Below are 26116 nucleotides of genomic sequence, written 5' to 3'. Positions count from 1 at the left end.
TGCAAATCCCTCCTTCCAAAGGCAGGACAGTGGCAAACAGGCCTGCACTTAATCCTGAGAGACACCATGAGGCTCATGATGCTGGTTGAGGCTGTTCCGTAGCCTTCAACAAAAGGCATGCTGAGAGTTAGTCACCGATAATAAACCAAAATCAAAGCACACAAGGCACACTCCGGCTCTAAGGGCCCTTCAGAAACGTCTTTCTTCTGTATGGAGTAGATTACTCTGCAAAATTGGAATAACAGATACAGATGGAAAGACTGTGTCCATCCATGGGGACCTGGTTCCACTTCTTCCATGCACTTTGGCCTCTCCCTCCTTGTCTGCAGGCTTGCTAGCTCTCCTGACACTAGCTGTCTTCCCCCATAGCACCTCCCCAAGGGAAGGGAGACACTTTGGAAGTGTCATCATCCTCAGCCCTCACCCTCCCAACTTGACTGATCTTCTCAGGTACCAGCAGCCTCCCAGGCTTCAAGTCAAATGCCCTTTCTGAGTCCTTGCCCTCCTGGTTTCCAGCAACATCTGGAACTCTCTTCTGGAAAAACTCTCCTCTCTGGGCTCCGATGAGCTGCACGTTCCAAGTCTTCTCTTAATCCTAAACCAGGACCTTTCCTCACTCTCCTCATTCTTCTTCCCAAATGTCTAAATACGCACTTTCCTTTGCCCTCCTCGCTTTCTACCTGTAGGCTCTCATCCACTCTGGCTACTCAACTGCACTTCTGTGAAGATGACTCCCAAATCCACTCCAGTCCAGATGTGTTCCTCAAGCACTGCTCCCTATTTCCAAACTCTCAGCTCACACGGTGTCCAGAAACATCTCAAAGTCATGTCCAAAATGAACTCATCATCCTCCTCCCAGACATGCTCCTCATTTCCAAAAAATGCCACCACCAACCTCAGCTACCCAGCCTCAAAACCCCCACCTGCTTCTCCACTTTTCTCCCCTAATTCAGTCAGTTAAGGCTTATCAGTTCACTTGTTTTCTCCATCCCTTGCTTCCTCCTTTCCTCCCTCTCATCAGCCAGTTCAGGCTTTCATTACCTTATGCTGCAAGAGAGAAGGACCCCTGAGCTTGTCCCTAACTCTCCTGGCCACTCAGAATGCTATCTGTCAGAAGCACAGGCTGGAGCAGCTCAGGATTCCCTCCAAAAACCCCTCGTCACTCCCCCACATCCGGATAGTTGAGGACTTTCATTCTGGCCACAGTTATGTTCATACACATTTTATCTCCCACAGACACTATGTCACGGCTATGGTTTAGGCCAGAAAGTTGCCATAGCCCAAAATCAGAGAACCATACTCTGAGAGGATGGCTCGGCCCAAAATGAAGAGACTGAGGACTGTCCATGTCTATGCTTTGAGGTAAGATATCAAGATACCATCTTCATGATCCTAGCTCAGAACTCTTCAATTAACTGAAAATAGTGATTCTGATCACATTGGACAAAGGGGTTTCTACTGTCTAGGAAACATTTTTAAATATCTTGGACCCTATCAGGGCAGATGGTGAACATGACTAAATAGCACAGCTAGCCAAGAGGCAAGCATGGTCTGGATGGGGAGGGGACTCTGGGGCAACTCTCTTACTGCACTGGGCACAGGCTGAGTTTTGTCATAATTCTACACTCAGCTTTTGAATCCCACCTTAAGGAAACTGTGGAAAATTTGGATATGGTATAAGAAACCAACCAAACTGGTAAATGAATAGAAAGGCCTGAAAGGAAGGCTTTAACAGACCAGAACTAGTTTGGGGGTGCAGAAGCCAACAGAAATGTAGTAACTGCTTTCAAGGCCATTATGAAGGAGATGGTATCCATCACCCTTAAGTCCCTGGAATGAAGAAGAGAAGCAGAAATCACCTCCCTAACTAAAAGCTTTTGGGGTGGGTCAGAGTATTTACAAAGGGATTTCAGAATCTCCCTCCCTAGAATTCTCTTGATGCAACATAAGAGAAATCCCCACAGCCTTGCCTCCTGGGCAGCAGGAACATCAGAGTGCCTTCTAAAACACAGACGGCAGAAGCATTTTAGTACATATGCCATGTACCTAGACAAACACCTCAAAATCCATGCATCAGAGGGCTGTCGTTTCTCTAAAATACAGAAGTGCACAAATTTAGGCCTGGACAGGTTGAGATGTATATGCCAAGAGAAGGCCTGTCTACCCAAATATCAATATTCAACTGTGTTTCAGTCATACAACTAGATTTTCAAAAATTAGAAACAGTTATTCATCAAATAATGCAAACCTAATGTCTCCTCATGCCATGGAAAGCAGTGATTCTCTGGTGGGAGTTTTGCTAGGAGTGAGAGTGCTAATGGTATCTGTGGGTAGAAGCAGTGATGATCCTAAACATCTTATGATGCATAGGACAGCACCCACCACAAAGGATTCTTGGGCTCAAAACGTCAATAGTGCCAAGGCTGAGAAAACTCATACAAAGGATTTTCTTTTTGTCCTCCCAACTTTGAGGTACAATTGACAGACATAATTCTATATATTTAAAGTGTAGCAATGTGATGATTTGATATACATACACATTGTGGAATGATTACCAAGATCAAGATAATTAACACTTCCATCATCTCACACAGCTAACTCTGGTTTGTTTGTTTGTTTGTTTTCGTGATAAGAATGCTTAAGATCTACTTAGCAACTTCCAAGTATATAATAACAAATTATTAAGTATAGTCACCATGCTGTGCACTAGATCCTTATTCATCTTATAACTGGAAGTGTGTACCCTTTGACCCCTCACCCCAGCCCCAAGCAACTTACCTTTCTACTCTCCATTTCTATAAAATTGGCTTTTTTTTAAGATTCCACAGATAAGTGATACCATATAATATTTGTCTCTGTCTGGTTTTATTTCATTTAGCATAATGCCCTCAAGATCTATCCATGTTGTTGCACACGTCAGGATTTCCTTTTGCCTATGGATGAATAATATTCCATTGTATATACATCATATCTTCTTTATCCATTCATCTTTCCATGGACATTTAAGTTGTTTCCATATCTTGGCTACTGTTAAGGCTGTAATAAGGCTGCCATTAACACAGAATGCAGATATCTTTTCAATATCTTGTTTTCATTTCCTTTGGGTATATACCCAAAAGTGGGACTGCTGGATCATATGTTAGTTCTATTTTTAGATTTTTGAGGAACCTCCATACTATTTTCCATAATGGCTGTACCAATTTACTTTTCCACCAACAGTATACAAGGGTTTCCATTTCTCCACATCCTCACCAAGACTTGTTATCTCTTGTCTTTTTGAGGACAGCCGGCCTAACAAGTGTGAGGTGGTATTTCACTGTGATTTTGATTTGCATTGCCCTGATGATTAGTGATGTTAAGCACCTTTTCATGTACCTGTTAGCAATCTGAACATCTTCTTTGGAAAAATGTCTACTCAGGTCCTCTGCCCAATTTTTAATTGGCTTATTTGTTTTTTTGCTACTAAGCTGTATGAGTGCAATGGGGAAAGGACAGTCTCTTCAATAAATGGTGTTGGGAAAACTGGATAGCCTCATGCAAAAGAATGAAACTGGATACTACCTTAGACTATACACAAAAATTAACTCAGAAAGGAAGAAAGACTTAAATGTGAGACCTGAAACCATAAAACTGCTCAAAAAAACAGAGAAAAAGATCCTTGACATTGGTCTTGGCAATAATTTCTCAGATTAGACACCAAAAGCACAGGCAATAAAAGCAAAATTAAACAAGAGAGATTAAAACAAACTAAAGAGCTTCTGCTCAGCAAAGGAAACCAACAAAATGAAAAGGCAACCTATAAAATGGGAGAAAATATGTTGAAACCATTTATCCAGTAAGGGGTTAATATTCGAAATATATAAAAAATTAAGTTTGTGTTTTCAGTCTTCTTAACACATAAATTTTCTCCTGCAGTTTGCAATGTCTCTAATGCCTTGCAGACAAACATTATTTCAACATGTTGAAAATGAAGTGTTATTTCAAAATGTTATAATTCATAATAGCAGAAAAGTTAGACAGTTCTCACAAGGCTCCTAAAGGAATATAGTAATAAAACACACAAAAATACATTAAAAACCTTTACAATTGTGAAATGTTTTAATTATCAACTAATAAGAAAATATCTGTTGAACTATGACTGGCAAGTCCCCAAATCATCTATCCAGTACCTACACTCTTTACCCTGGGGCTGGTGAAGAACAGACAGATCTTACTGAAAGCTGACCTTGCGAAAGAAAACACAGAGCTTTGAAGATTTAGGTTTCCCGGACATAACAGAAAATAATCATAACATTCCTGCACCAGTGGGTTCTCTCAATCTTCATTTTTATTTCTTTTTTACTTTGGATGACTTATAAAGTACACCTATTTTAATTGTTTTAATGTCATACATTTGTGACCTTTATTTCATTATTAACTTCATTCTATAACTAAATGGTACATTCTTAATGGAAGGGAAAAAAAGGAGGGAGTAAATAATTATGCATTCTAAAGCAAGAGTTTTAATTGTACAAGACTAATAATGTCTTCTAGTAGAGAAAATGATATTTTTAACACAGGAAACTTCACATAACACTAAATAAACTCTAAGTACAGTATTATGTGTTCGCTTTTTAAAAGAAAAACAACATACATAGCTGTTTGGAAGATTCTGAGTTTTCACTACAAAAGCCTTGAAGAAGCTACGTTTTTACCACCACACGACAAGCTATAAGCTGACTGGGCATTGCCCCTGCCCATCCTCCCATATGAAATGCTGCTTCAGGGAAACCACAGCACCAGTTCTCCAGTCAAGCAAGCCCTGAGCAAGGATCTCACATTGCTCCCCTCTTTAGTAGCTTTCCACAAAAATCATCAATCACAGTAACCAGGTGAAATGTACGAGATTACAACAAAAACAAGAGCCAAGCTTATCTAATAGGATCTAAAGCCAGGAACACTCCATAAATCTTACATCAGACTCACACATCCCTGAACATAATCTGCTGAAACAAGTAAATAATCAAGTGGCAATCACTCACAGAAGCCCTTTTCCTCCCTCTACAGACAATCCAAGTCTTCACCTTCGCACACGCAATTACCAATGAGGGTGCCAGAACACCTGGAATTACTATTACTATTGTGCACACTGACTGGTGGCTATGATAGAGAAAGTAAGTACAGCTCTTAGTGTCCTTTCTCCTCTGCATTAATGGGGGGGGGGGGGGGGGGGTGGAAGGGGTATTCATTTGAAATAAAAGTTCATGTAACATAATTTATCTGGATTTCAGTTTTGAAACCCGCCTTCTACAAACAATTATTCCTTTAGCACCTACTGAGAAAGCTGAAAATAAAGCATCATTATCTAGCTGCAAGTGCTTACAATACTTCAGCTCACAAAGCTGGTGAGCAGCAGAGTCAAAAGTAAACCAGAATTTCCTGCCTCCTACTTCTTTTCCACTCTGATACACTTACATGAAGAAATATACGATTAACTTCAAATGAGTGGGAGAAGCCACCGGCTCCCAAAGACTGGCCAGCTGCACTGGAATCACTTGGGGACCCACACCCCGAGTGCCACCCCAAGACTGCGATTCTGAAGGCCAGAGTTAGGGGGCAGGGAATCAGTTTCCCAGGTGCCTGCAGTAAATGGCCACCTTTCTGCACAGCAGGAAAGAACAAACAGGTGATAAAACCGAGCAAAGGCGATCAGTGTGGTGGCCCGAGTAACTGCCCACACCTGTTTACAGTCCAGGAGCACTGACGGTCACAACTGGACTGACTTTCCGCGGGCAGCTGCCAGGGATGTGCCGTGGGCCGCTGGCGCGCGCCGGACACAGGGCTGGGAGCCAGGGGAAGGCCTCTATTTTCAGGCGCACGGCTAGAGCCGTCCTGCTCCCCGGGATCCGCCACGGGCGCCCCCACAGGCACCTCACTCCTCACTCCTCCAGGGAAGCAGCCAGAGGGAGAAGCCGGAGGGCCTGGCCACAGGAAAGGATCCCAAAGGAACGGGGCGGGAAAGGGCAGACTGCCTCAGTCGCCTTCCTGGAAAGAAGACAAGGAAATCTTCCAGTTTGAATAAAAATTGTCATTCCATTGTAATGACCAACTACTGCTAGAGTTTATACCGCCAAAGTTCTCATTACTATTTCAGAAAACTTTATGCTTTAAATCATAATTCTCATTCCACAATAAGGCAAAAGTTCTTTGTTTAAAGATACATCCGGAAGCGTGTCAAAGGGCAGGGGAAAATCCCTCACCAGCAACGTCCTCTCCTAAAGGACCTGGTGACAGCCTGCAGACCCTTTCATGCATTCTCCAACTTCTTGTACAAAAGCGGGACTGAAACGCCCACGGCCTCCCGCCACACACCAGTTTCCTCCCACAAACGAGCTAGCGAGCTACACGCTCGACGGAACGCGGCCGGCAGCGCGGGGCGGCCCCCGGCGTTCGCACGTGGACGCCCCTGCACCGCCCTCGGCCGACGGCTCCCGGCGTCGGGAGGGGCCCAGCCGGCGGGCGCGAGAGGCGCGGGCAGGACAGACCACGGGGCGGGCAGGGCCCGCGTCCTCTCAGGCTCGCAGCCGGCGAGGCCTGCCCCGCGGCCGCCTTCCCCGCTCCACACACACAGCCTCAGATCGGCCTCGCCTGACCGCGGCCGCGCGCTCCGTCTGCTGCCGACACGGCCAGTCCACAGCGACGCGCGGGAAGGGCACTCCCAGTCCCACCGGGACGACGTGACACCTGACGGAAAGCGGCGCGCCCTGACTGCCGGGCAGGCCCACGAGGAGACCTCCGCTCTCACAGCACCGAGGTCTTCCTCGCGGCCCGGACGGAGACACCTTCCCACGGCCGCCCGCGGGGTCGCCACGGCGCGCGGGCGACGTACGGGGGGCGGAGGCTGCGGGGAGACTGGGGGTGCTGAGGGGAGAAGGGGGCGGCGGACAGGCGGGGGGACGAGGGAGAGGGCTGAGGAACGGGGGGCGGCTGAGGGGCGGACGTCGGGGTTGACGGGGCGACTTGTCAGGGACCCTGGCGCCGCCTCAGAGCGGCCCCGCGCTCGGCTCTCCTCAGACGAAGGGCAAGTTGTCCAGGGACAGAGTGGTCACGGTGCCGCCCACAGCTCGGGGGGAACATTTAACCTGCCCGCCACACCAGCGGGCTGGGCGCTGAGGGCAGAAGAGGAAGGCAGGCCCCCCCTCCACACCCCCACGGCACACGCCCGACACGACTGCTTCCTGGCGGTCGGGGGGCTCAGCCCGCGGCACTGACCTGAAAGACCGAGGGCAGGAGGCGCGCAGGCCACGCGGAATCCCGTCCTCACACGCACGCACGGCACGGCGCACAGACGCAGCGCCCCAGGCGCCGCAGCTCCGCGGCAGTAATGGCGCGCTCCCCACGCGGGGCCGTCGAGCGCGTGAGGGCACAGCCTGCGGGCGGGAGGACCGGACAGGCGTCAGGGTCTGTGGCCCGCTTCCGCCGCTGACCACGACCTCCGGCAAGTCCCTGCAACTCCTGCTTCCATAATCTTGCTCAGAAAGTAGGAAGGTCACGTGAGGGCATCTCCAAGGATGGAGCCTCATCTTCAGATGCCAGCTATCCACTCAAAATGAAAGTGTGGAAAATCACATCAACCCTTGTACAGTCACCCCACTGGACAGGACGGACAGAGAGAGGAAAACAAAGGCATGCCCCAGTCACTCACATGTGCCTTTGGAAACCAGGTAAGGCCCAGATGCCATTGTCCCTTTAGGCTCAGTGCCGGGGACCCCTGGCCCAAGACCATGCCTCACCCAAAACCCAGGAGCCCACAGACAGCACTGCCTGGCCACACTGAGGGAGGGGCCACACCCCGGCCCAGCTGGCCTCTGCCTCTCTGCAAAGGCCCAGGGCCTGGCCCTCCAGGCCCCAGAGGCCCAACACACAGCAGCTCCTTCCTCTGAACTCAGCTCTCCTTGCTGAGATCACTCATTTGGCATCTAATTCCACACTGACTTGTGGTAGGTCTTACTCATTGTCTTCTCTATCATTACCGACCTTCCCCACACGCTTAAGTCCTACCTCCTTCTGGATTATAAAACGGCTGTCCCCACTCCCATATCATCTAATATAGAGCCTCTCTTAAATTACCAGTGAAATAAAGGGTTAAGGAAAGGGAAGACAATTCAAAAGCTCTCGTTTGGCAAAAGCAATCTCTACCTAACTTTGGAATCAAAGGTAACTATACTAGTTAGATGTATGCATGTATGTTTGCATGTATATACCAACATGGGGGTGGAGCATGTTCTGCTACTTCAAAGTCCACTATATTTGGTATTAAATAAATAGTAAACAACAAATATGGCAAATCTAGTCAATCTAAATCTCCAGAGAGCATTTTTATTGCTAAAGTAATTTATCCCCTTAAAATAAGCAAGTATCTTCTTTAGGAACTGTAGAAATTCTAAGTATAAAAGAGAAAACAGTGTAAGCACAGCTTTCAAGGTATGACAAAAGCCAGCTGCTTTTGTCAAAAAGGTCATCCACCATCCAAACCTAACATATCCTAATTTTCAGATGGTATTCAGATTAAAGCATCTTTGGTGTCCACCATGTGAGTTATAATACTGTAATCAATTTTACATTTTATATCCACTTCATTGCAAGGTGCTCCCAAATAAAGGCCAGGATCCTCAGGGCCACTAACAGGAAGACTATACAATCCACGCTCAAATTCCAGAGAAGGGTACATATATGGTAACATGTGATTTCTTATTTACAGAGCTCTGTTTAATTATTTTGCATATAATCATTGTTGAAACAGGCTTGCAGAGCTTAAGTGCACATGGGCTGGGTGGAAGAATCAGTGGGGCAGAGAAAGATCAGCCAAAATCTCATGAAAAAATGATTAAAATTTTCCACAGTCCACAAAACAGATGATACATAGACAATTGAAGGTTTGTTTAGAGGTGTCTTGCTAAAAAAAAAAAAGAAAGAAAGAAAAAAAAAAGAGCCCTTTCCACAAGTTACCAAAGATTCACAGCAGTCAGGACCCCTCTATACACATGCACCATATATTCAGAGCCTATGGATCAGAAAGAAGACAAAACAGAAGAAAGGATGGAGCAAGAGGAAGGGAAAGAACATGGGAGAAACAGATCACCAAAGAAGGACTTAGAATTTAGAACAAAGTGATAAATGGAAATTAAATGCATGACTCTACGGTTATCATTTCACAAGATGATAAAGAAACCAAGAGTTAGTCTAAGTTACAAGTAACAATGTTAACACTTTTACCTGAGCCTACAGCTGATCTTCTGAAACCACTCTATATTATGAGGATAAATCGAAAAATAAAATTCATTCACAATGCAGTGTAGTGATTCAACTGCAGATAACCAAATTAATATAATCCACTAAAAGTTACATTGCATCTTTTTAAAGATTGGGTTATTATGCAGAGAAGGGGCAGTTTTAGATTAAGAAACCTAAACTGGCGAATGATCTTATTTCTCTTAATTCTGATAACCATGGCCCCACTAGGCCAAGAATGAATGACTCCCAAAGCCTGTAGAACAGGTGCAATCATAAACATGGAAAAACAATTTGACGACAAAATTAATGCTCCATGTTTTCTGTTTAAGCTAGTCATGTGATTTCCAATATGCAGGAACGCATTCACACCATTTTTAACAAGAAAGTCCAATATAAATACATAATATACAAAACCACCTTTGTTCTAGAATTTGTTTAATATAACATGAAAAGTCTTCGGGGGTTCCTGATACCAGAATATCTATCTTCATTAACGAGGAGCTACATGTTTTCTAACTGAGGAAATGGGAAGTTGTACTGTCCAAAAACAATATTCAAACGGCCCATTACAGGAAAAGGCATCATACATGCACACATGTACATGCATGCACATGCACACATGTGCAATTACCATCTTGCATACAGGGACTCAAAATTCTGGTGAAGAGGGAAATAATCAGGGGATGGGGAGAGTGTAGACTAGTGAGAATAAAGATGGATGTTCTAGAATATTTCTTGAGACAATATCCCAGGATGACCACATCACACAAAGATCTTATCTGTTTTAAATACAGTCCTTCCTTCCAACATTTACCTGAATTAAGATTTTTTTATTTACATAAAGGACACAAAGCTATAAGATTTGTCCTAACAAGATTCTCTAATGACTTGATTATTTTCACAATTATGAGTAACCACTAAATAGCTTCCTCTCGAGGATATAAAAATAAAAATAGGATAACAAAAGGAAGCCACAATCCCAACTTTATTAAGCAGCTTATAGTTATTAAAATAAAGGATTTTTTTTTTGAGCCTACAGGTTCCTAAAATATCCTTTATAGGACTTTGTATCAATAATAGCTGGTAATTAAGTTAATTGTTACATCGGGTGGAAGAAACATATTGTTTAGGGTACATGAAAGTAAATATGTAAAAAAGAAAAATCACATATACGACGAAACTTGGTATCTTTTTAAAAATTCTGTTTCCTACTTTGATTTGCTTAACTTACTGCATGAGGGTGGCCCTTGTGTAAGGAAAGCTGTAATGTACAAAGGAGACAGCAGGCAGCATCAGAAAGAGTTTCAAGGGCAAAGCAGGATGACTTAGACCTAGTGCTCAGCCACAAAGCCTTGGCGAACATGTTTCCTTTTTTGTGAGAGAAATGTAATTTAACTTGGGTTATAAGTACTAAAAGGTAATATATGTAAGACACCTAAGCAATGCTTAGTACAGTGAGTGGTGGCCAGACATATATATTAGCATCCTCCACCATGAACAGAGATAAGAGACTGTTCACACCAAAAAAAAAAAATGTGTATTCACAACATCTGATTTAAAAATCCAAGTTATGCACCTGCCATTCCTACTCACAAGACTGCAATTCCCTGGGGACCAGAGATGAGCATGGTTTGTGTCCATTAGATGGGGCCCCCATCCCTGCAAGAACTGGAGAAGATGAAAACGGGCACTTCACTTGGAATAAGGGCACTCCACGTTAAAAAAAAAAAAAAAAATTGGTTGCCTCATAAGTGATTGGTGGCTGCTTAAACATGATCACCATCATTCTGGTTAGTAATAGGGAAGCTTTGAGAGAGGCCACTTTTTTCTTATAGAGATGCTGAAGAGGTTATTCCTAAAACCTCATTTAGAATTTCTTTCCTGAAAACAACACAACCAAGAATTAACAGTATTGTCTCTTGACCAAAATGATTAAGATTTCTGATAAAACCATACTATATCCAGCCTCCTGATTTGAAAGGATGCTGTACAGAAAAATTAACCCAGTGGTTGCATTTTTTGTTTATCTTCCATGAGAAACATAGGAAAATTTCAAACATGTAAAGAGTTGTACAGTGAACACCCGTGTACTACTCCCTAGATGACAGATTAGATTTTAAACAGAAAGTTCCAGAGGCAGTCAGCTAAGAGAATGTGCAGCATAAGCCTCCACCCCACTGTAACCAAGTGGAATGGAAATGCAAGCATTTTCATTACTGCTAAAGCTGGAAATAGACTGCCCATTGCTTACCCTCCTGCGAGCACCCAGGACTCCATGGAGCTCCTGGCGCTTGTCTAAAAGAAGGCTGGGGGCTGGCCCTGTGGTGTAGTGGTTGAGTTTCCGCTGTCCACTTCAGCGGCCTGGGGTTCACAGGTTCTGATCCCAGGCGTGGACCTAGCACCACTCGTCAAGCCATGCTGTGGTGGCAACCCACATAAAGTAGAGGAAGAATGGCACAGATGTTAGCTCAGAGCCAGTCTTCCTCACATACACACAAAATAATAATAATAGTAAAATAAATAAAAGGAGAAGGCTGGATCCCCAATTGTGGTTCAAAAGGTCTATTGGTTCACTCGTGGTATTGGAAATGTATCAGGAAACCAAGATTCTAAGGCTCATGATTAATTTCTAACCATTTGAATCCAGTCTCCTCATCTGTACAAAGAAGATATCATTCCCCTAGAAAATATTTTAAAAGGACTAAAAAGGATCAACATGAAAGTAGTTGAAAGCTACAAGGCACCATGCAATTACAAGGTTTATGTCTTTATTTCAAGTAACACTAGTGTTCCAAATATTGCTCCCCATCCCACATTATCATTCAAGAATAAATCACAGTTATCAAAACTACCCTATGACCCCACTGTTGCAGTCAGCCTGTGAGCTTCCTATCCCTGGGTGAGTATTCCCAACCAGCAGACTTCCATCACCTACCAAATGGCAGCCCATCCAAGGAACGCTCCTGCCCATGCCATCCTCTGCCCAATTCCTTCCCCAAGGCCTTGCTGTTCTGTATTCACAGGAGATAGAATATAGAACAATACTTTCAGAAAGCCCCTATCTTACTTAACACACTTTCCATAAAGGGCAGATTTGATCTAGAATCCTGTTTGTCGAACACTAAACTCAACAAGTCATCAAAGAAGTAAGCCAAATCCAGACTGCTTCCTGCCCCATGTGATCTTCCTAATAACAGGGAAGAAATTCTAAAATATCAACAAGCATTATAAATGCCTTACTAGTATGAGATCTAAACAATAATTCATCACCATCTACTGGGGGAGAGGGAGAAAAAATAATTCTACTTCCTTTTCACATTAATTTGTGTACAAGTAATTAAGTGAGAAATTCTCAAAGTCTGGACTTTAATTGCAACAGCAAAATAACTGCAACGGCTGTTTCTCATTTGGCCCATGTCAATGTAGCAGTGCATGGGGGGAAGCCTAGCCATTGCAATAAGACTACATTCACTTGAACTAAAAGCAAAATCAAACAACAAAACCAACCCACACAGCAAGTCTTAGTTTTTACAGAATTTTCCTACATGACACAGCACTGCAACAGTAACTTGTGGGCATGAGAGGAACATGAGTAACAAGTACATTACAATGTACATTAGTAACATTAGTAACAAAGTTTCAACCCTGGCAAGTTGATAGCCATTTCCTTGGTTTAAAGAGGTGTGTTTTGGTGACTTAAGTTTAACGGACCCTCATCCTTGCTTAAATAGATCCTTAAAGATGACTTAGTATTACTAAATCTCAACAGCTTTTAAGCATCTATTATTATTCGCCAAAATAAAAAAAACAAAAGATGTCTTCAAAGCCCAATAATGCTCACTTAAGAATCTAGCATGAAGTACAGCTCTACCTTATTACTTCAGGTTATTTTTAAATAGTCGGTTATTATACATAACTGAAGCCATAACTTCTGTGATACCAGTAAGTTTACAAGCAGGGAGGCTTCACACTCTATCTCTGGTTTTTATTTTATAAGAAGCAGCTTATGAAAGTCAATATGGAAATGATCCCACTCACACTCACAAACCTAAATGGAGCTCAGTTCATGTGACTGCCAGGATGACGTAAAGGATAAAGCCCCAGGACAACACAGGGTGTTCGGCAAGCAAGGGACAGGGCCTCAAGCCACACTCCCAGAGCAAGCCCCTGTCCACACCTGTGGGCAGGCTCCAAATCACAGGAGTACCCTGGCCTCTTAGAACTACCCCAGGCTCACATGATCCCACCTGTGTGGCCTGTCAGCCAACATCCACGTTCACATATCACCAAACATGGGAGCATGACAAGAAGGGGTGTTACTTGGCCTCACTCAACACACACTGATGGCTGAGGGACACCCACTTCCAGGAGGAAGATGTCCCATAGTCACAGCCAGTGGAGTTCTGAACTTCATCAGCAGTTAGCAAAGAGAGGAGGGGAATACTGCAGCAGATATTTGGGAAGCTCCTCCTGGAAGCTGTCAGGGAGGAAGACATTTCCTCTACCCACTGTGGGTTCTTCTGGCCGGAGAACGAATTAAATTTACATGAGACAGAATAACAAGAGAAAATTAAACAAAGCTTTATAACATGTATACATGGGAGAGGCTCAGGCAACCTGAGCAACTCACCAAAATGGCTGAAGCCACCACCTTAAATATCATCTTCAGCTAAAGACAAAGGAGGATGTTGGGGGTGGAGAGTCGATCATGGGAGATTACCACACCAGTACAGTAAACAAGAGTCAGGTTATTATGCAGACTTGAGTCCTTGCCTTCCACATTGATGAGAGTTTCCAGAGATAAGGTCATCCTTCCTTCCTGATATAGAGAGGGAGACACCTTTACAGATGGAGATTTCCCCTACAATGTAAATGTCTCTTAACAAAGGATAAGTAAACTCTGCTTTTCAGAGTTTCTTTCCTGTCTGCAGTTTTTTTTTAAAGTAACCAGCCCAAAATAATCCTCATGCCAAAGAGACATATCTTGGGGTGGCCAATTCCAGTCCCCCACAAAGCTCTGGGAATAGCTCTGATTGGAGGTCCAAAAGTGGTCCCAAGACATGACAGGACTAGAACTTAAATAGGACATCCTTCCCAGATACACCTGGAGTAGAACCTGAGTTAGGACATCCTTCCCAGGGTTATTGACTCAAAGAGGCTACCAGGAAGGAACAACAACAACAACAAAAAAACAGGCATTGGGCTCTGAAACTATCCAAGTACGCAGTCAGCAAGTGCTCAGGTGATATCTATTAAGAAGTGCACCTTCCAAGCATAAGGCAAAAGTGCTTTCCCATACCCATGCCTGTGCCTTGGGACAGCTCCTCCTTCACTTTTCTCCTAAGGCCACTCTTACAGTCACCATAACCTCAAATCACCTGGATTAACTGGGGGAGAGGGAATGCCAGAAACAGGAAGTCCAGAGAGCTCTGTCCCAGTGGACAGCACCTTGGAGGGAAACAGTGGAAGTGGATATTTACCACACAGCCACTGTGACATTGCCTCATTGGTCCTCATCACAAACCTGAAGGTAGGGTTATGAACCTCATCTTACAGCTGAGGAAACTGAGGCTGGGAGAGACTAGCTGGCTGACCCAAGATGATGCTGTGAGTGGTGGAACCAGCAGAGCCTGACATCCTCTCTGATGTGTGAAAACCAAGAAGAGGACTTCTCAATGGATTCATGTTCAGCCCAGAGAAATCTCAAGATCCCCACACAAATCCCTGCAAACAGGAATTAGGAAAAGACTCAGAGACTCGGGAAGCACAGAAGAAGGTCACCCACAAGTTAAAAGTGGGTTTTTGTGCTTTAAATTCCCAGTGTACTAAAACCCAGCCCCTTCAAACTGATGGCTCCTAAGTGAACCTGTCCTCTCTAAAGCACTCAGCCAACTAAAAGATTTCATCTATTCCTTTCCCCTGACAATGTCAGGCTTTGCCACTGCTCTCAGAGACACCTGACATCCTTATATGAGGATTTACAAGCTACATTCTGTCACCATATGGGTAACTGACATAACTGGCCATGCTCCATTTGCAATATAACAAATAACCTCTATTTGCATTAGTTTACTCATAAAGAAGACCAGAATCTTCCAGTAAGGTTAATTAATAACACAGTGTACATTTCCATTTTCACTTCAGGTAAACTGGCCTGCAGAATCTGTTTTGCCCCAGAAGCACCTCTTGATACTTCCTTTGAAAGATCATCAGGGTAGATCCATGCCATCTTCATCTCTATAGGGAAGTGAATTTCAGCTTGGTGAGAAAGCAGAATGGAGAATAAAACAAGGATTCAAAACAGATGCTTTTACAGTTTTACCTGCAAGTGACAAAGTCAAGAAATCATGGCTCTATGTAAACACAAGGGAGTGACCAGAACAAATCCACAAATGCCTGGAGATGTAAGACCTGCCATTGGGCGACTGCAGTGCACTGACTAAGGAAAGTCTGGGACATGTGGGCCTCTCTCCTCCCTAAAGCTTTATTTGTTTTATGAGTTCTTGACATATGGCAAACTATGTTTATAAGACGTTTGGTCAGAACATGAGTAGAATTCCTCCCGTGATTCTGTAATAAAGTTTCTCTGGCCATAGGACTAACTATCCAGAAAGGAAGTCAGACCCACGAATTCCTTCTTCCTCAACGAGTGCCTCAGACCTGAGACTGATGGGTCTGAAGTAGCCCATGTGGAAGAGATGTTATGTTTAATACAATTTTTTTATTTTATATTTTTAAATGTTATAATATTTCTCTAATAAAATAGAAAAAATGTGACAATTAACGAGATAATTTAGTAAAGAAAAAAAATTGTGCCTAATTGTAGATAAGTATGTAGGGAATCCCTCTCTCTGGTGAACTAGAACTAATTTGGATCTGGCCTGTGGTCTTCAATCTTTGCATCAGGCCAAAGAAACGGTTCGTAACCTAATAAGCAAAAAAAAATGATTTAAAACCAGCAGCCCAGGAAAAAAAGATCTATTTAACCTACTGTCAATCACAGAATCCCTCCATTCCTCACTATCTTAGACAAACTTGAAGACCGCTTGTTGTAATTTTGGCTTTTACAACTCAATATTTTAGCATTTTCTCACTTTATTTGTCTCAGGGGCTTATTAAAATTAATACCCCAGTTGGGTCCTGAAGAAAGAAGTGCAGCAAACGTATGCTCAGAGACTACGAATACTCGCTCCTGTGGCATGCTGACTCCTCTATTCTTACCCCACACCAGCTGGGATTCCCACTTAGAGTCTCCTCTTTGAGAGCGCTATTTATTATCATCATGAACAAATGGATGCAATTACTTCTTTTGAGACGTGACAAATTTTTGACCCTCTAAGCAGAAAGAACAGAGCACTGGCAACAACAGTAGGTAACCTTTGTAAGGCAAAAAATTCACAGAAGAGGGAAATTAAAGTTGGCTACCTTGAAAGTAGAGGTTACAGAAAGAGAGACTGCAGTGTGAGAGGACATCAACCCACCAAGGTGCCTTCCACGTTACAGCAGATGAAATGTCCCCTATTCCCAGGATAAAGACTGATACGCAAAACTCAGTGAAATCACTATAAGCAAGAATTTGCTTTTTTTAAGGTGGCTGAGTGAGTATGAGAAATAGAAATGATCTTAATGACGTGACTAGGATTTGAACTGATGAGTCAGTCCATACATATGACATCAAAACTAAGATTATCCAATACATTCCCTTTGCAATTCAGAAGAATGCTACAACTCATCCCATAAATCACTGCTTTAAAAAAAATCAGCTCTAAAAAAAGAGACAACCCATTTGAAAAAGGCTGGGAGGAGGAAGGCAAAAAGTGACTCATAATACCCAACAGCTTGTAGCCTCCAAACCATAACAAGAATATAAAACCAGTGGGCCCAGTATAAAACAAAATAGAGTCATTGTTACAGCTTTGACCCCATAAAGTTCCGATCTAAGCACGACTGTAGCATTGCAAATTTCTTACTAGCATTTGGAACAATCTCACAGAGCTGTGCCTTTAATGTGTGTGTATGTGTTTACTTTCCCAGCTTCCTGGCTAAATTTGACATCTATATTTATTCATCGAGAAAAGAACATTCAAATTCAACTATTTTCATAACTCTGAAAAACTCTTCAACTGAAGTCCACACATTCTAAACCCCACACATTTCAATGCTGCCATTTTGTAATTTTTTTTTAAATACAGGTAACAATGTTTATATTTATCATGCCAAGTATTCCGTTTCATTCACCATAATACTTACAGCTATTTGTGACAACTCTGAGACGGATGTAACAAAGTAAACAAATCTTGTTAACAATCTCAAGGCCTGATTCCAGGTGGGGCGGCTCTGTGCAGCATCACAGCTACTGTTTCCCTGAATCTGCTGACCTCTTCTGTTCAGCCTCTCCCCATTACAGCAAATCACCAATGAGACTTGGGAAGAAAACATTTTTTCACACATTTGTTTTCCAGAGTTAACTATTGCCCTTCACTGAGGAGAATATACACAAAGTTTGGGTGGCATTAGGGACAGCTGGGTCTTGTCTTCTTGACTCTGGAAGGCAGTGCAAAGGTTTACACTCCAACAGAGCTGTTAGTTCTGTAGCACAGGGACCTCCAAGAAAGCCTAGGGTGGAAGGGCGAAAGGACAGAACTCGAGTTCTAGAGCTGAGTGTATGCATCATCTTGTGCCCAACAGCCCTGAAGATGACACCCCCAAAATCTACAAACTTTCCAGCTGGCCATCTCTTCAAGGTTTTACTCTCTGGTGACAGGAATGTGCAAGCTGCGTGTGAATTGCTCATCTGCATTTTAAAAAAAAATGGGGTTCCTTGACCAGAACTGATATTTAAGTTAGCATTCACCTCCTTCCTCAAGCAGTTTCACACTTACTAAGAAAACATTAAGTTGGACTCTATTATGGAACATAACTAATAGTTGAAGTAATTCGGTATACTAACTAGCAAAGCAGAGCATGAACTGAGTAACTCCCATAAGCAGAAGTGAAGAAGTTAGTAATGGCATACTAACAACTAAAAAGCCACAAGGTGTAAACCATGGCAAATATTTTTTAAAGACATCTCTTCTGCAAACATCAATTTTCACAGACTATATCACAAGGCAATTTTCCTAAGTTCTACCAAAATAAGAATTCAGCCACTCCTGAAAGAGTGGGAACAGCTCCTCCCATAGTTACAAGTCCAGTGTATGTACAGCCCCGGAAATAAGCATCCCTTAACAGAGAAACTTATTGACAATGCAATCAACAACTGAATTTGTTTTTTTTTTAATAAGATATGAGTCTGTCATTATTGAGTAGTTCTCTATTTTCTCTCTACTTTGCTTGGTGTTTCCATTTAAAGTTTTTCCTTAAGCCAAATAATGTTTATTCACATATTAATGAAATTACTTTTAGGCCCTCTTAAAGCCAAAAAGAAAAAGCACAATTCCAAAAGGCAAGAATATAGGTAAGAGAAGGCAAGAAAAAGTGATTAAGGGAATGGAGTGTGGAGAAAGGAGCCCCCACTACTTCACCTGGCATCCTGCAGCCAGCCAGCTCACTGGCGTGGCTTACTCCCCGCCCCCACCCCACATTCAGTCCCAAGTATTTGAGCAGACCGACAATCCCTGGCCCCACACCAAGGACTTTAGCCAGACATGTGGATTGGAGGCTCTCAGTGCCCACAGGAGGGGCTGCCTGCCACATCTCCCACAGAAAGCTCTTGTTCTTTGCTGACAACGCTGTTCTACAGCAAGAGGAGCATAGCTTTCCCCAGTGAGGGACGTACCGGGTAGTATCAGAGATGGAAAGAAAAGAGGAGGCGAGCAGGAGAGTAAAAATCTCAGCTCTGCAGCCAAGAAGTCAATCTGCAACCCTTTACCAAACAATGACCCAATAAAATAAAACATCAGTATCCATAACAACACCCAGCAGACAGTGCAAACCAAAACTCAACCAGTGTCTACAAATCTAGACAATATACAACCATTAAGAGCTGGCAGGCCATACAGGAACTTTGAGAGAACAGTCTACTCTGTCTTTTCAACCTATATTATGTGCTTAAAATGGAATTGTTTTTCCATCCTCCTCTGGAGGAACTGAGCACTAAAAATTCCACATATATTTCCACAATATTTTCTGATATTTTAATAAAATGATGAATACATTTAAAGAATTCTCTCCACATGAACCCTGATTGAAGATAAAACGTGAAAGCAATACACAAATAATTCAGCATTAAAAGTTGTTTTAACTTTTCACTTTGAAAGTGGATATGTAGGGGTTTTTTTTTTTAAGTTCCACAATGTAAAGAGACACAGATTTCTGATCCTTCCATTCTTTGGTTTCCATTAAGCAATACTGAAAAACAAGTTGATTCATCTAATTTAAGCCAGTAAAACTACTCTGTGTGGTTACAAGACAAGAAATTCCAAATGACCTTAAAGAATGCTCCATCAGCTTGGTTTGGACAAAGCAAGTCAAAGACGACACGGCTAGTGGGTGGGGGCGGCATGGGGGTTGTCTGAGGGTAGACCAGCCAAAGCAACAACCCTCTGATGCTTTTATTCTACAGTGTTCAGGCTAGGTCTAGCAAAGTTCAGATAGAACGAAAAACAATAATATGCTTCCCACATGCAAACGCACACACCCCTTTCTCTGCCCAGACACTCAATAAGAAATTCATTAAACCCTTTAAGAAAGTCTGCACAAACACAAGGTGTTCAACGAACACATCTTGGTCTAAAGTGGCTGTGCCATCCTCTCAGCAGCAGGCCTCCAAGAACAAGTGCTGGTGACAGGTGAGTGTCATCTCACAGGTGAGTGTGCCTAAGCACATGTTCATAAGCAACCACTCCCAGCGCAGCAGGGGCCCAGGACACACGTTCCAGAGCACGTCCCAGACTGGGAGAAGCACATGCGAGCCGATTTTCAGACTGACAGTGGAGGTGGTGCAATCCTGTTGCGTTCAGATGGCTCCCCACTTTGCTAACACAGACAAGAGACCAACACAACTTTAGTGTAATAACATAGCAGAAGTGCTTGTTTGGAGATAATGCATGAATGATGGGGTGCTGTAAATAACACAACAGTGGTGCAGGCAAGAAACTGGAGCTAAGAGGGCCTTGTAAAGTGAGGGAGAAAATCCATCTGAACATTGACAGAATCAAAGAACTCAGGCAAATGTTTTCTAACAGTGGCTTCATTGCTTCAGGCAATCTGTCCACACTGCACACTTTATCCACCAGCTTACATGTAAATATTGCCCCCAGTTGGGTGCCACACTCTCTATGTCCCAGCTCTGGGTCCTCTGAGATCCCAGCAAGGCCCTCAGCATCTTCAACCAGTCAGAACAGTGTCTGCTCAGCATACAGAGTCCAGGAAGCTGTCTCCTCCTCCTCCTGCGGGCTGTTTCACATTACAGAACATCGCAATACCCTGCAGAACCCCAAATTTGAAATAGAAAATTTTCCAGTCCCTGGAAATCCGAAAAGGCAGTTAACACCACATCACAGCCCCCACGTTTATTCTCTTCTTCGCCCTGAAAGTGTTAAAAGGAAAACATAAAGTCAACATCAGCTCCTCCCTGCTGATGAAAATTGGCACGAATGAATCTACTTTCTGGCTGCCGGCCCTCACAAAACCGTTACACACACACACACACTCACACACAAGTTCACTAGCTAAACTGCTCCAAATATAAATTCGCGACGACCGGCCTATCCCCACACCACCACATTATATTAGTGGCCTTTCCAAGGCGAGCCGGGCGAATACTCGACATAAATTACACATTTAACATTTTGGAACTCGAGTGGTTTTTTTTTTTAAAGACATAGCAAAACCCGAGCTAAAACTTATGACAGTTGAGCACATGATCCCACCATTAAGAGCAAACAAGAAACCGTATGGAACACTCCATGAAATCACTGTAGCAAATCTGTCACAAATTCTAAATATGCGACGATGAGAGCGAGGCATAAAACCTGGCCTGAGGGAGGAGGTTTCCTGATTTTGCCCAACCTTCACATCACACACAGGAACAATAGTGGTGCTATCTTCCTCCAGCCAGGGCAGGCTGTCTGAAGACCAGGATGCCTGAAACGCGGAGATCGAGCCCTCAAGTCCAACGACAAGTTTCGCATGAGAATAAGGCCGGCGGCGCGTCAGGCCGTGCAGCCATGGGCCGCGGTGGGCAGCGCACGGACGCGACCAAGGACACGGCTCCCTCCGGCAGGCCCCCGGCCGCGGCGCCCGCGCCAGGCCCGCGCCCAGGCCGCCGCAGCGGGGACGGCCGACGACGCCAGCAGCCGCAGGGCCGGACGCACACGCACCGGCGCGGGCACCGCCGCGCCCCGGCCCTCCCGGGACAGCGCGGCCGGCCGAGCGCGGGGCCTGTTACCTTCCGACAGCTCCAGCTCCAGCTCGGCCAGCCGGGCCCGCACCTCCAGGGGCAGCGCCATCCCTTCCAGGCTGCGGTCCGCCATGCTCGCCGCCCCCGCCCAGCGCCTCTCTTTGTTCCAGGCCGCGGTCTCGGCCGCTCCTCGCGCCCCGCGGACCCGCACCGAGCGGCGGCAGGCCGGGCGCGGCGCAGCGAGCTCCCTCCTCCGGCGCCTCCTCAGCGCGGCCCCGCCACGGCGGCCTCGCGCCCGCGCGCCCGCGCCGCCCCGGTGCGCGCCCCCGGCCCGGCGCGCTCACAGCCGCCGCTGCTCCGCCGATGCGCGTGGCGGCGAGGGCGCACGGGGCGGGGAAGGAGGCGGGGCGGGGGCGCGCACCGGGGCGGGGACGGGGGTGGGGAAGGGCGCGCGCACCGGTGGTGGGGGCAGAGGAGGGGGGTGGGGGAAGGAGGCGCGCACCGGGACGGGGATGAAGGTGGGGAAGGGCGCGCGCACCGGAGGTGGGGACAGGGGATGGGGTGGGGGATGGGGTGGGGGAAGGGGGCGCGCACAGGGGCGTGGATGGGGGTGCGGAAGGGCGCGCGCACTGGAAATGGGGGCAGGGGATGGGGTGGGGGAAGGGTCCGTGCACCGGGATGGATATGGGCGGAGGCGCGCAAGGGAGGCGGGAGGACGGGGCCTTGGGCGCGCACCCGGACGGGAACTTGGCCTCCCCTGCGCAGTGTGCGCTCCCGGGGCCGCGCTCGGGGAGTAGGGCGCGCGCACCGACCCGGCGGTGACTCCCCGCCGGGCCCAGCCCTCTCCTTTCCCTAGCTTAAGGCAAAAAATACCTGCTGGAGCCCCAGCCTAGAGCGCAGGTTAAAACTTAAAGTGTTTGGGTCTTCGAGAGCTGAATTTGTGTATGTGTGTGAATACTTAGGGGGCGGGGGCGGGGCGGGGGAGGGGCGGGATGGGTAAAAAGACAGTGTGGGCCGTGGAAAGAGTACTAGGTTGGAAGTTCCTAGTTCTAGATCTAAAGCTGGCTAGCCTCTGCCCTTAGGCTGATCAGTGCTTCCGCGTGGGCTTCAGTTTCCCCACCTGTGAAAAGGAGGCTGCAGGAGACATGCGGTCACCTAATCTCCACATTCCACGTCAGCCCTAAAAGGCCGTGGCCGAATCACACGCGGTGGCCCAGGACCCACCCAGCCTTCCTCGGACTGAGGGCTCTTGTCATTCCTAGGTCCTCCTCCCGGCGCCCTAGCCAGGCTGGCCCTGGGATTCTGTCCTCCCGCCTTCTCCCTCCTCTCCCTGAAAGCCTTCTCCTCTCAGGTTATCAGCTCCCACAGCATCAGTGCCACCTCTGCGGGGCAGATTACCAAATCTGTGCCTCTGGTCCTGATGGTTTGGGGAAGACTATCTCACACCTTCATTGTCCAACTGAATAACCTCACCTACATGTCCCCCAACCCTGAACTCCATAAGCCCAAAATTATGCCAGCCCTTTCTCTTGACTTCTGATAATTTCTACCCTCTTCTTAATTATCCAGGCTAGAAAAGGTCGCCTGAGACTTCTCTGTCTTCCTCAGTTTTCACACACCCTCTGCTTCCCAGTGGTCTCCAGGTTCTCACGCAAAGTCTTGATCATCTGACTTCATTTTCATTCCTGTAACCCCTCTTCCCAGTTCATCCACTAACGCACTCCTGGAGCATTATGATGACCTCCTAGTTGGTTTCTCCACCATCTACTTGACCCTGTGCTAGGAGTTGGCTCCCAGAAGCACAGTGACATTCATTCCCCTCAAAAATAGTCAATAGTGAGCCCTGCCTGGTGGTGTAGCAGTTAAGTTTCCCCACAGCTGCCCAAGGTTCGCAGGCCCGGATCCCGGGCACGGACATGCCTGAGCACTGCTCATCAAACCATGCTGTGGCAGGCATCCCACATATAAAATGAGAAGAAGATGGGCACAGATGGACACAGATGTTGGCTCAGGCCCAATCTTCCTCCAAAAAAAAAAAGAAGGCAGCAGTACTTACTGCATTGTCTGCTGAATACAAGCCCAACTTCCTAGCAGGAGACTGGAGAACTTCCACCACCTGGCTCCAAACTGCAGTCCCTCCTACATCTCTCACGTGCTCTGGTTCCCAGAGACCTGGTGTGCTCTTTTTCAGCATCTTTGCTCCAGGTGTGCCCTGTCCTGCTTCTCTGCCCACACCCTCCCACAGTCATCCCTAACATCAACTCCAGAAAAATCTCTCCTCCTCCCCTACTGCATTCCCACTACTTACTGCCCTTGTAATGTATTTGATCTTTTGTTTATCTTCCTCATTAGCCTGAGTGAAAGCCCCTCCAGGACGAAGACCAAGCCTCCATCATCTTTGTACTTCCTAGTGATGTGACAGCAGTGACAACTTAGAGTGTTGTTGGCCTTTCTCATATAGATCAGTCTTCTCAGTGGGGAATTGTGAATTGTGAGAGAGAAGTGGGCAACTGATAAGTGATGAGCTTGAAGAAGATGATTCCAAATCTCCTGTGCTTTACATTCTATGGACATAAATACAATGGACACCAGTGGCCACAACTGTATGGCCCCACCACTATCTCCCTCATTCTCGTAATAAACAGACCACTGAAGTAGAAAGTCCTAGAGAGGATCTGGTCCAGCCCCTTCATGCTACAGATGAAAGTCTTAGAGAAATAAAATGCAGTGGAACCAGAATTTAAACCACATCTTCAGAGCCAAGCCCCGGGTTCATCTGTTATACCAAAGGGGGACTGCACATTCCGGACAACAAGTGGTACCAGTCCAGGGCAGGATGATGTCAACATGAAACATACATTCCCTTTAATGCATGGATGGGTCTTGATTATTTGTGTACGATGCTGTAACCAAGGTTGGTTCCAGAGAAGACTACTGTTTTGCATTAAACTCATCAATGGTGTGCTTAGATTCTGAGCTCATGCCTCTTCATTTCAGCAGGTCTTTGTGAAACTACAAAGTACACATAGGATGGTGTACTCTTGGTCCTTCCAATGGCCTGATAGACATCTTTTTCCAGAGATCCCACCATGTCTTCAAAACACGTTGTGTCCAAAGTCACACTCCTCAGTCTCTGTTCCTTGTCTCTGAGAGCAGCCTCCCTTTCTCCGAGTAATCCACACTTTGAGTCATGCCTGTTATCAGGCTTCAAAAACTTCTACCTACAACCTTTCTGTCTCACATCTCTCTCCTCCCCTCCAGTCCCACTGCCACTGCCCTCAGGCCTTCAGAGTGCCTCCTCCCAGTTTTTTTTCTAATCTTTCCCACGGTGGCTGCTGGCCCACTCTTCCCAAAGTGCCACCTTGAATAGGCTACAGTCCCCTTGCCTTGCAATCTCCAAAGATTCTCTGCCTGCAAAGCAAAGAACTCCTTGATTTGTCATTGGAGGCTTCACAGGCCCTGGCACAAAGCTTCCTTCCTCCCTTTCTATTCTGCAGCTCCCTATCATGCACTCACTTTCGCCCGAAAAATTCTCAGTTGTCCTCGGAGAGTCTCCTGCTGCTCATCCCTGTTTTTGCTGACCTGTACCCTCTTCTTGTCACCTCCTTCTCCCTTGTTCCGCCAACCCAAGTCCCAGCCACACATCAAATTTTACCCTTTCAAGTCCCGGTTCAAATGCTACTTCTGTGAAGACTTCCTTCCTAATCTGGTTAGAAAAACTCTCTCCCGCCTGTGGAATGACACGCCTCTTGTTCTGCCTGTTCTACCTAGGATTAGTAGTGTGTATGTGCATTTTATCTGGGAGCTAGTCTATCTATAATTCTCCCACCGTGTTGAATACTGTTTCTCAAAGTGCAGTCTGGCATTAGAACAGGGGGAAGACTGTTCCCCTCGTCTCGTTCTGCTCCAGTCATGGCCAGCCTCAAGGGATGTGGGGCTCAGTGAATACCCCGTTATTCTAGTCTGTGTTTGTACATATAAAACTTGGCTCAAATGTATGCCAAGGCGGGCGTGACAATACCCAATAGATGTTTATTAGAATGAATTGAATAGATGCTAAGGGCTATTTTCTTCAAAAGCTTTGCTAAAAGCCTGAAAATTCCGTCATCAGAGTTACATCTTTGAACTGTGGTCAGTTGTCTTCAGAAAGCCACTGTAAAATCTCATGACTGCTCCTGGGGAGGAGTTACACTTCATTAGCATTTATTAACACACCAGCATGGTTTAATTTATCAAATAAGTCAGCCTTTACTCCCAGAGGGTCTAAGACACAGTACAGGACATTTAGGTGCCAGGAGGAGAGAAAGGGTCCCCAGCAAGGCCCCTGGCTGGCTAGTAGGTAGCCAGCCAGAGGCTAGTGGATTGAAGAAACACTGAGACACGGCATGGTAGGCTATCTTTGCTCCTCTACAGTTTCGCGTAGGCAAATCCTGGAGACAGTGTTTTGAGTTCCACAGAGGGGCAGCTACATAAAGCTAATTAATTAATTAGTCATCATGC

At 45.6% G+C, this 26116-nt stretch overlaps 1 protein-coding gene across 7 annotated transcripts in view; it reads right to left on the bottom strand.

The window, feature by feature from the left end:
- DIP2C (disco interacting protein 2 homolog C) overlaps nt 1-21926 on the bottom strand; it is a 470819-nt gene extending 448893 nt beyond the window's left edge. For 6 of the 7 annotated variants that reach the window (XM_044762232.2, XM_070501190.1, XM_070501191.1 and 3 more), the window contains exon 1: nt 21665-21901. In XM_044762232.2, the coding sequence (XP_044618167.1) occupies nt 21665-21749 (85 nt within the window). In that variant the 5' untranslated portion in view covers nt 21750-21901. Of the gene's footprint in view, nt 1-21664 lie in introns of all 7 variants that reach the window. The other variant, XM_070501194.1, reaches the window with a different exon arrangement.
- Nucleotides 21927-26116: the final 4190 nt, after the last annotated feature.

The sequence above is a fragment of the Equus asinus genome, chromosome 29, assembly GCF_041296235.1.
Source record: "Equus asinus isolate D_3611 breed Donkey chromosome 29, EquAss-T2T_v2, whole genome shotgun sequence".
In the NCBI taxonomy this organism is placed as follows: domain Eukaryota; kingdom Metazoa; phylum Chordata; class Mammalia; order Perissodactyla; family Equidae; genus Equus; species Equus asinus.
This window is presented reverse-complemented; position numbering and strand designations above follow the sequence as displayed.